General features: G+C 42.6%; 1 protein-coding gene across 1 annotated transcript in view; it reads left to right on the forward strand.

Annotated features, from left to right (window-relative positions):
- Positions 1-21: 21 nt before the first annotated feature.
- Positions 22-12,022, forward strand: part of LOC108695540 (zinc finger protein 135) — a 30,797-nt gene continuing 18,796 nt past the window's right edge. The window contains exons 1-4 of the mRNA XM_041568286.1: positions 22-176; positions 1,119-1,232; positions 3,983-4,072; positions 7,428-8,638. Of these exons, the coding sequence (XP_041424220.1) occupies positions 35-176; positions 1,119-1,232; positions 3,983-4,072; positions 7,428-8,638 (1,557 nt within the window). The 5' untranslated portion in view covers positions 22-34. The remainder of the gene's footprint in view (positions 177-1,118; positions 1,233-3,982; positions 4,073-7,427; positions 8,639-12,022) is intronic.

The following is a 12,022-nucleotide window of genomic DNA, read 5'->3' on the forward strand; positions in this document are numbered from 1 at the left end:
ATATGAGAGGGGGGATCCCCACAGGCAGCTTTATATGGTGGGTTTGTGTTCCTTGCTGTCAGGTTCTCCAGAGATGGAAACAAGGAGGTTAGAGGGGAAATGGGAGAATGAAGAGCCGGACACTGAGGATCCTCTGGACACAATAAAGAGGGAAATGGATCCCGTTCCTGGGGCCGGTGAGTAACGTTTCTCTATTAATAAGATACCAAGGCTCTTCCTTACTCCCAGCTTTTACTCACCCCTGTCTCTTCCTTACTCCCAGCTTTACTCACCCCTGTCTCTTCCTTACTCCCAGCTTTACTCACCCCTGTCTCTTCCTTACTCCCAGCTTTACTCACCCTGTCTCTTCCTTACTCCCAGCTTTACTCACCCCTGTCTCTTCCTTACTCCCAGCTTTACTCACCCCTGTCTCTTCCTTACTCCCAGCTTTACTCACCCCTGTCTCTCCTTACTCCCAGCTTTACTCACCCCTGTCTCTTCCTTACTCCCAGCTTTACTCACCCCTGTCTCTTCCTTACTCCCAGTTTTACTCACTCCTTTCTCTTCCTTACTCCCAGCTTTACTCACCCCTGTCTCTTCCTTACTCCCAGCTTTACTCACCCCTGTCTCTTCCTAACTCCCAGCTTTACTCACCCCTGTCTCTTCCTTACTCCCAGCTTTACTCACCCCTGTCTCTTCCTTACTCCCAGCTTTACTCACCCCTGTCTCTTCCTTACTCCCAGCTTTACTCACCCCTGTCTCTTCCTTACTCCCAGCTTTACTCACCCCTGTCACTTCCTTACTCCCAGCTTTACTCACCCCTGTCTCTTCCTTACTCCCAGCTTTACTCACCCCTGTCTCTTCCTTACTCCCAGCTTTACTCACCCCTGTCTCTTCCTTACTCCCAGCTTTACTCACCCCTGTCTCTTCTTTACTCCCAGCTTTACTCACCCCTGTCTCTTCCTTACTCCCAGCTTTACTCACCCCTGTCTCTTCCTTACTCCCAGCTTTACTCACCCCTGTCTCTTCCTTACTCCCAGCTTTACTCACCCCTGTCTCTTCCTTACTCCCAGCTTTACTCACCCCTGTCTCTTCCTTACTCCCAGCTTTACTCACCCCTGTCTCTTCCTTACTCCCAGCTTCCCCAGAGCCACAACCACAAATATTACAGATAAAGATAAAGGAGGAAGAACCAGACTATCATGAATATCTGAACCTAATTGGGAGTGTGGAAGATGCACTTATTGAAGAGGGTAAGTAGCCAGGGATTGGGGTGTTACAAATAATGTAAAACTTGGGTGCCAACTGCATCAGGCAAAGACCAAGTGAATTGACATTGTGTGATACATAGTTACTTAGTTACATAGTTAAATGGGGTTGAAAAAAGACAAAGTCCATCAAGTCCAACCCCTTCATTCATTCATCCGACCCTGGACTTTAACAAGGGCCCCAGTTGTCCCTGAACTAGTCACACAGCCCCTGAACTAGCCACACAGCCCCTGAACTAGCCACACAGCCCCTGAACTAGCCACACAGCCCCTGAACTAGCCACACAGCCCCTGAACTAGCCCCACAGCCCCACAGCATGATGGGACCTCCACCAAATGTGACAGTCGGTAGCAGGTGTTTTTCTTGGAATGCCGTGTTCTTCTTCCGCCATGTAAAGCGCTTTTTGTTATGAGCAAATAAGTCAATTTGTGTCTCCTCAGTCCAAAGCTCTTTGTTCCCAAATGCCTGTGTCTTGTGTAAATGATCTTTTCCATAGAACAAGCGAGTGTGTTTGTGTGAGTGCAGAAAGGGCTTCTCATCCCCCTGCCATACACATGTTCTTTGTGCAAATTGTGCTGAATTGTAGAACGATGTACAGATACACCTGCATCTGCAGCAAGATCTTCTTGCAGGTCTTTGGAGATGATCTTTGGCTTGTCTGGAACATTCTCACAATCCTCCGCATATGTCGCTCCTGTATTTTTCTTGGCCTGTCAGACCTGGGTTTTACAGCAACTGTGCCTGTGGCCTTCCATTTCCTCATTACATCCCTTACAGTTGGAACTGACAGTTTAATAAACCTCTGAGATGCTTTTTGTAGCCTTCCCCTAAACCAGGGGTGTCCAAACTTTTTACAACGGGGGCCAGATTTGGTGAGATGAAAATGTGTGGGGGCCGACCAATCAGCCTGACATTGTTTGATTCGAACCATTAAGTATATATTCATGAAGCTGCTGGATCCAGGCAAAATTAAATGTGAAGCCATTATGGTATGTTAGTGCCCTACTGCACTGATCTTCTTCTGTCCCCATAGACAGCCCTTACCCACCCCCACATCCAGCCTCTGTAGTCTATAATAACTTTTATTTCAATTGTTTATTCTTTCTCAGTTAGACACTCACCTGTAACTCCCCCTCCCTCTCAGAAACAGGCATGAAAAAAAAGCTTAAAACTCTGTCTCCTCCTTTGCACACAAGCACTCCCTCTGGAGCTCCCCCTCCCTGCCAGAAACTAAAGGTGGACTCCGACTGTGACTTACTTCCCTCCTGCCACATGTGATCGCTGATAAGCAGGATCAAGCTGCAGCACATTCAACACTCGCGTCTCTCAGTGATCCCATAGAAATGAATGTGCGGCAGCAGGAAATGTAAGTCACAGTCGGAGTCCACCTTTAGTTTCTGGCAGGGAGGGGGGAGCCGGCAGCTGGTATGTAACGGAGACCGTAGTTGTAAAACTATTGAAGGGGGAGTTGAGCCAGAGGATAGAACGGGTTTTTTTTTAGCAGTGTAGCTTTTTTTCATGCCTGGTTTCTGGGAGGGAGGGGGAGTGACAGAATGTTTAAAAAATCACTGCGACGTGCTGCTGTGACTTCGGCTCCTCTTCTGCTTTTTGCTGCGGGCCAATTAAAATTGGATCGCGGGCCGCATTTGGCCCGCGGGCCGTAGTTTGGACACCCCTGCCCTAAACCCTGATACTGAACAATCTTTGTTTTCAGATTTTTTGAGAGTTGCTATGAGGATCCCATGCTGTCACTCTTCAGAGGAGAGTCAAACAGAAGCACAACTTGCAATTGGTCACCTTAAATACATTTTCTAGTGACTGGACACACCTGCCTATGAAGTTCAAGGCTTAGTGAGCTAATCCAACCAATTTGGTGTTGCCAGTAATCAGTATTGAGCAGTTACATGCATTCAAATTAGCAAAATTACAAGGGTACCCACATTTTTGCACAGCCAGTTTTTCACATTTGATTTAATTTCATAGAACTGAATACTGCTTCACTAAAAATCTTTGTTCAGAAAACACCCCAGTACTCAAATGTTCCTGGGTAATGAGCGACATAACATTGTTATCTTTTTTGTTGAAAGTGGAGTAAATTATTATGCAGGCTGAGAGGGGTTCCCAAACTTTTTCATATGGCTGTATTACTAGAATTGGGACTATTAGGAAGGAAACCTTCATTAACTGGCTCCTCATTTGTGTAGACAGACGAAAAATATGAGTTCAGAATCTCAGCTTTTTTTTTGTTATCATTAACCAGCTGACCTAAATACGGGGGTATTTAGCCATATTTCCAGATACTTTTGGAAATGAAGTGGGGCACAAATCTGTACATACAATTAGCACCAACTAGAACAGTCATCAGCTGAACTAAGTTTTTGCCTGATATAAATTTGGGCTAAAAATAAGTATGGCTTCCTTTATGAAACACCCCATATATGCACTTTGGTTTGTGTCTATTGAGTAGGAAAAATTCTTGAAAAATTCAGGCTTTTCGGGAAAAAGGTACAGTTCGGGTTTTCGGTTGGTTTTATTGAATTTTTACCTGAACCGATTAAATCAAGCTTTTTTAATAATAAAAAAAAAAAAATCAAATCGTGGATTTTAGTTTGGTTGGACCTTTTTTATACAAAAATCTGAAAAATTTGGCCTTTGATAAATAACCCCCTACATGTCTCCTTTAACAAGGGCATTTCAAATTCTGCTGATTTAATGTCCCATGTGAATATTTCAGATTCCCAAGAGGAGGAACTGGAAATACTGCAGGTAAAGATAAAGGAAGAATCTGACCCTGATGATGGAAGTGAGAATCTTACTGATGGGGGTAAGTAGACAGGAGTCATGTTTGGGTTGATTGGGGGGTCTCACAGTTACATTTGATACACTTTCATTCTAAATCATAGAGGGGAGCAAATGAAACTGGCCCTACACTTGGCTGTATTAACTGGCTGGTGTACAGTTGGTTAAAAGATAAATGAATCACAATGCTTTAGGTGATATCCTTGCAACGTTGTATAAATACGTATTAGCTCTCAAACAGGGTATATGACTCCGTCCAGTCATAGAATCTCAAAGATCAATAAATAAAGCTTACCCTGGAGAACCTTAAAACAATTATCTTGTTTTTATTTCAATTCACACAACATGTTTCGAGTCCAAGGACTCTTCATCAGGTGCTTGATGAAGAGTTTGATGAAGAGTCCTTGGACTCGAAACATGTTGTGTGAATTGAAATAAAAACAAGATAATTGTTTTAAGGTTCTCCAGGGTAAGCTTTATTTATTGGTTAAAAGATAAGTAGACCTTTAAAACAAGTGAATGTAAAATAGATGAGGGGCTATTCTAAGCACTTTTGTAATTTACATTAATTATTGATTTTTAATCCCAAGATATTAAGGGATACATGTAGTGTTAATATGAATGAATTGTGTTACAACAGCGCCACCTGCTGGTCAGTTTCCCACCAGTCTGACCAGCAAGTAGTCAAGGAAGTTGTCAGGAGAAAGAAAGAGGCTGATGTTCTTCTGCTTAGGAAAGATTTGAGAAAGGTTTCTAATTTTATTCCTAAGCAGAAGAACATCAGCCTCTTTCTTTCTCCTCACACCCAACAGTATTTCTATTGTTGGGGTTATATTTAAATAACTCAGCAATTACTGTCACCGGGAGGATAAAGAACATGTCCCTTTAGCTGCTCACTGGTTATGTCTGTTGGTTCGCGTGCACAACGCCCCAAATCCTTCGCTTAAAATCTGGAGCAGTAAATTAAGTAACGCACAATAAATTATTTTTATCGCTTACCGGATCGGTGCCTTGACCCGGGTGCAGCCGCCCAGAGTCCACCGCCAAGAGGGAACGGTATTTTCAATAACCAATCTTTACAGCCGCGCACTCCGGAACCTCCATAGAAAACGGGCAGATCCAAGATTCAGGTTAAAAAGTTATATATTTTATTTTTACGTCTGACATACAAACACGTGTCTGAGGTCTGACGCGTTTCGTGTCTACGCACTTCCTCAGAGACCTCATCCCACATTGTCATGCACGGGGTTTAAACCCCAATTAATAAAATTAGCATATCAATTAAAAAATTAATTTACACACGATGATATAAGACCAATTCCATATCAGGCAATAATTCGTACCAGAATAGTACATACAATTCATTTTATCCCAATTAATATTTGTTTAAGAGGTTAAAACTCCTATAAACAAATCCGTGTCTGTTTTCAACCAGGAAACATTGTATCTAGTTTTACATACTCAATATCTAACCAATTGATTCTTTCTTACAGTTCCTGGTAGAAAACTAAACAATATTGCTAAATCATACTTGTTGAAAAAAAACCTTTATTAGTTAAAGATATATGGATTGGTGGTTTATCTATTTCATATTTTAATTAGGGATGCACCGAATCCACTATTTTGGATTCGGCCGAACACCGAACCGAATCAAACCGAATCAAACCCTAATTTGCATATGCAAATTGGGAATGGGGAAACATATTTTACTTCCTTGTTTTGGAACAAAAAGTCACGCGATTTCCCTCCCCACCCTAATTTGCATATGCAAATTAGGATTCAGATTTGGTTCGGCCGCGCAGAAGTATTCGGCCGAATCCGAATCCTGCTGAAAAAGGCTGAATCCTGGCTGAATCCCGAACCGAACCCTGGATTTGGTGCATCCCTAATTTTAAGAATTAATATTAGGGATGCACCGAATCCACTATTTTGGATTCGGCCGAACCCCCGAATCCTTTGTGAAAGATACGGCCGAATACCGAACCGAATCCGAACCTTAATTTGCATATGCAAATTAGGGGTGGGAAGGGGAAAACCTTTTTTACTTCCTCGTTTTCTGACAAAAAGTCACGTGATTTCCCTCCCGCCCCTAATTTGCATATGCAAATTAGGGTTCGGATTCGGTTCGGCCAGGCAGAAGGATTCGGCCGAATCCGAATCCTGCTGAAAAAGGCAGAATCCTGGCCGAATCCCGAACCGAATCCTGGATTCAGTGCATCCCTAATTAATATAAAAACAGCAGCTGATGTCCTCGCCAGTATCATGTCACTTTAAAGAATGTAGCGATGGAGACGTGAGATGATTAGTTGCGCAGGATATAGAGCGAGTAACCTTGGACCCCAGGGGAGGAGATCTACAGGTGAAACTACTAAGAGCTGAAGTTAGATGGATTTATAAATGATCTACTAGACAACCTCAAGGGTTACACTCAGTATTCAACGTCAGCGGCTGTTTTTATATTAATTATTAAAATATCAAATAGATAAACCACCAATCCATATATCTTTAACTAATAAAGGTTTTTTTTTAACAATATTGTTTAGTTTCTACCAGGAACTATAAGAAAGAATTAATTGGTTAGATATTGAGTATGTAAAACTAGACACGATGTTTCCTGGTTTAAAACAGATACGGATTTGTTTATAGGATTTTTAACCTCTTAAATAAATATTAATTGGGATATAATGGATTCATAAAGATATATGATTGTACGAACTATTCTGGTATGAATTATTGCCTGATATGGAATTGGTCTTAAATAATCGTGTATAAATTAAATTTATAATTGATATGCTAATTTTATGGGAGGGCAATTGGGGTTTAAACCCCGTGCATGACAATGTGGGATGAGGTCTCTGAGGAAGCGCGTAGACACGAAACGCGTCAGACCTCAGACACGTGTTTGTATGTCAGACGTAAAAGTAAAATATATAACTTTCTAACCTGAATATTGGATCTGGCGGTTTTCTATGGACGTCCCGAGTGCGCTGCTGTAAAGATTAACATATTAACAGTACATGTATCCCTTAATATCTTGGAATTAAAAATAAATAAATAATGAATGTACATTACAAAAGTGCTTAGAATAGCCCCCCCATCCATTTTATATTTTCACTTATTTTAAATGTTTACTTATCCTTTATTCCACTAGGCAGTTTCTGGGTCACCTGGTCTATCAGCCCAGAGCCTGACCCCAATGATGTGTATGTAGAAGGGCAGAGTGTAGGAGTGCAGCCTTCTTCCTGCTCCTGATTGGTCAGTGGTCTCCGCCACAAACTCTGATCAGCCTATAGGGTTATTTAGAATTATATGGCCACATATATTGATACCCAGGGCCAGATTGCAAATTAAATTTCATCTATTTTCTTTACTGTTGTTAGATTTTTGCTCAAACGGTGAGAAGAGATTGGGATTCTCCAGATCCCCATCAGAGGCGTCTGGTTGCATTAACCCCTCGAGTACATTACACAGAGACAGTCATCTGCTGCCCGGCTGCACTACTAGAGCCAAAAAATCGGGTTTTATCTGCTGTAAATGTGAGAAAAGCTTCTCCGCTCAGAGCCATCTCCTCCGCCACTTCCGCTCCTGTAAAAGGAAGATTCATTCTAATGGGCAAAATGAAAAGGCCACAGCCAATAGGCCGCCAATGAGTACAGAGGATGAGAAAGCCATCAGTACTGAGTACCAACGGGCCAACACAGGAGAGAAACCATTTCCTAGCAAGAATAACCTCCTGGAGAGTTGCCAAAAGGAAAAACCATTCACCTGCACGGAATGTGGGAAAAGCTTCTCCCAGAAGAGGGTGCTGTTAAATCACCACAGGATTCACACCGGGGAGAAACCATTTGCCTGCACTGAATGCGTGAAGAGCTTCTCCCATAAGAACAGTCTTATGATACATGAGATGATCCACAAAGGAGAGAAACCCTTCCTATGCACTGAATGTGGCAAAAGTTTTCCTCACAAGAGTTACCTGCAGAGCCACCTAAAAATCCACACAGGAGAGAAACCCTTTACCTGTAAAGAATGTGGGAAAAGCTTCTCTCACAAGACCAGCTTATTAATACACGATGCTATTCACAAAGGGGAGAAGCCCTTCTCATGCGCAGAATGTGGCCTGAGCTTTTCCCATAAGAACAACCTGCACAGCCACCAGAAGACTCACACCGGGGAGAAACCATTCACCTGTAAGGAATGCAGGAAGAGCTTTTGTCACAAGAACAATCTTCTGAGGCACGAGATGATTCACAGAGGGGAGAAACCCTTCACGTGCAAAGAGTGTGGGAAAAACTTCTCTCGCAAGCTCAACCTGATGACACACGAGGTGATACACACTGGGGAGAAACCATATGCCTGCACAGAATGCGGGAGAAGTTTTTCTCACAAGAACAACCTTCGGAGGCATTATATGACTCACAAAGGGGAGAAACCGTTCACCTGCGCGGAGTGTGGGAAAAACTTTTCTCATAAGAACAGTCTGCAGAGACACCAGCTGACTCACAGAGGGGAGAAACCCTTCTCATGTGCACAATGTGGCAAACCCTTCTCTGCAAAGCATAGCCTCCAGAAACATCAGACAATGCACATCACTTAGGTCACCAGAGCTTGGGACTTCTCCCTGGTAGATTCTTCAATCTCCTAAATCTGTGGTTGGGTCACAGCACAGCCAATCATATAGAGCCGTTGGGGCTCACGGTAAGACTGGGCCGAGTTTGAGGGCAGAATAAAAGTCAGTAGGTACAAGGAGTCTAGGGGGATCCTTTATAGTTTAGACTCTGGGCTACCAAGTGTCTTTCAGGATATACAGGTGCCACGAATGAGTCTCCTGCAATGCTCTCAGTACTATGGGGAATATTTATTCACCTTGATATAAACGTCTGTTAAAGGGGAACCATTCAAATAAAAGAAACAATTCTATGCAACTTTCGTGATATTGAATGATTTTAAAGGATAAGTAAACCTTTAAAATAAGTGAATGGGGGGCTATTCTAAGCACTTTTGCAATGTACATTAAATATTTATGTTTAATTCCAAGATATTAAGGGATACATGTACTGTTAATATGAATGAATGTTGTTACAACAGCGCCACCTGCTGGTCAGTTTCCCACCAGTCTGACCAGCAAGTAGTCAAGGAAGTTGTTTTCATCATTTTTATTGGGTTTTCCAAAGCATAAAATATTTACGGTTTAACAGATCATATTGAGCACGATAAGATGACATAAATACATAAGTCATGCAGCTTATAATACAAAAATATATAAGAATTTTATAAATATAAGCACGGTAACTATATTATATTAGTATAATGAGCCAAAAATAACCCCATAAAGTAATATGAAATAACCAGTCTAACATAAAACCAAACCTCACATGGTGGAATTACACAATTTAAAAGTTTTATGATAACACAGAGCTACTAAAGTTGCCAAAAAAAATAAATAATAAAAGTTAAAAAGAGGTGTTAAGAGATGTTCTTCTGTTTAGGAAATATGTGAGAAAGTCTAATTGTTTCAAATCTCCCCCTAACTGACCTTCAGACTGGGCCCCCTTAGCTCATAACAAGGTTACAGATATATAGAAACATTGGGGTAACAGTCACCCTGCTATAGTTCCAGGGGTACCCAGGGTACAAATAAGCACTCACCCCAAATCTCCCCCTAACTGACCTTCAGACTGGGCCCCCTTAGCTCATAACAAGGTCACAGATATATAGAAACATTGGGGTAACAGTCACCCTGCTATAGTTCCAGGGGTACCCAGGGTACAAATAAGCTCTCACACCAAATCTCCCCCTAACTGACCTTCAGACTGTGCCCCCTTAGCTCATAACAAGGTTACAGATATATAGAAACATTGGGGTAACAGTCACCCTGCTATAGTTCCAGGGGTACCCAAGGTACAAATAATCACTCACCCCAAATCTCCCCCTAACTGACCTTTAGACTGGCCCCCTTAGCTCATAACAAGGTTACAGATATACAGAAACATTGGGGTAACAGTCACCCTGCTATAGTTCCAGGGGTACCCAGGACACAGATAAACACTCACCCCAAATCTCCCCCTAACTGACCTTCAGACTGGGCCCCCTTAGCTCATAACAAGGTTACAGATATATAGAAACATTGGGGTGTCACCCTGCTATAGTTCCAGGGGTACCCAGGGTACAAATAAGCACTCACCCCAAATCTCCCCCTAACTGACCTTCAGACTGGGCCCCTTAGCTCATAACAAGGTTACAGATATATAGAAACATTGGGGTGTCACCCTGCTATAGTTCCAGGGGTACCCAGGGTACAAATAAACACTCACCCCAAATCTCCCCCTAACTGACCTTCAGACTGGGCCCCCTTAGCTCATAACAAGGTTACAGATATATAGAAACATTGGGGTGTCACCCTGCTATAGTTCCAGGGGTACCCAGGGTACAAATAAACACTCACCCCAAATCTCCCCCTAACTGACCTTCTGAATGGTGGGACTACATCTAGTGACAGGGTAATATCTAGGTTCCCACTGTTAAAGGGGTTGTTCACCTTTAAATTAACTGTTAGTATGATGAATTTGCAATTGGGGTTCATGTTTTATTATTTGTGGTTATAGAGTTATTTAGCTTTTTATTCAGCAGCTCTCCAATTTGCAATTTCAGCCATCTGGTTGCTAGGGTGCAAATCCCCTTAGTAACCAAACATTGATTAGAACATACCTCCCAACATTTTGGAAGTAAAAAAATGTTTTCGCACGAAGAACAGCGAACTGTTTGACCACGCCCCTTTCCGTGACCACACCCCCTAATTACCATGTTCATTTTACAAAATTTGTCAGGTAATGAAAGTTTTAAAACAATTCTCCTTATCTAAAATGTTTTATTGTGTCTCAAAAAGTCCCTTATTGGCACCTGTGGCTGTTCTGTGCTCTCTGCTAAAAGCCAATTAAGTGAGAAACTTTGTTTCTTTTTCTGGCTGTTCAGTGCAGAGAAAAGAGGGACTTTCCAGTACAAATGAGGGACTGCGGGTTGAGCTGTCAAAAGAGGGACTGTCCCTCCGAAAAAGGGACAGTTGGGAGGTGAGACTGGATTATGAATAGGAGAGGCCTGAATAGAAAGATGAGGAATATATCAAGTGACAATAACTATTCAATATGGGGTCAGTGACCCCCATTTGAAAGCTGGAAAGAGTCAGAGGGAGACAGCAAATAATTAAAAAACTAGAAGAGAAAAATGTCCAATTGAAAAGTTGTGTAGATCTCGCCATTGTATAACAGAGTAACATGTAGTTTATAGGTGACCCCTAATAATGAATTACATGTAATTAACGTGTACAAGACATTCCTCCTCACTCCTATGTAAGAGCCAGAGCTCAGTCACAACACACAGGATTAATGACTATAGTTCATTGGTGCAGACTGAACCCTTGTGCTTAGCAACAGCTGCTCCCATGATGCACTGCGTGGCCCTAAACAAACATGGCTCCCATGATGCATCGTGTATGAATTTCCCTTCTCTCCTCTCAGGTGATCCCTGATGTTTGTTGTGGGGCAGGGTGTCTGCTCAGTTATACACAAGTATGAAGTGAATTACTTTCCTGTATATAGAGAGACCTGTGATTCTACCAGACACGACCCCTGCCATGATACGAGCACATGAGCCTTACATACTGAAAGAGTTAACCACCAGCAAAATGGAGGCGCACCTTCTATGGGCGACAGGTTGTACATTTATCTAATTGGGTCACACTGGGCTGTGCCATGGGAGGTGGAGCTGATAGGTCCCTCCTCTTAGGAAATATGTCAGTTCCTCCTCCCATACACTGGCCGGATAGAGCCGAGATGTGAGGGACTCACTGAGGAACAGACTGGGAATTGTCCCCTGCTGCTCCCTGTAACTCCCTTCTACTGTGTCCCTGACATTCCCATCCCCTGTACTCACATCTCCAGCCTCATCTACTGGGTAAGTCATTTTCCCTCCTCCTCCTCCT

Source organism: Xenopus laevis, chromosome 6S (assembly GCF_017654675.1).
Source record: "Xenopus laevis strain J_2021 chromosome 6S, Xenopus_laevis_v10.1, whole genome shotgun sequence".
Taxonomy (NCBI): Eukaryota; Metazoa; Chordata; class Amphibia; order Anura; family Pipidae; genus Xenopus; species Xenopus laevis.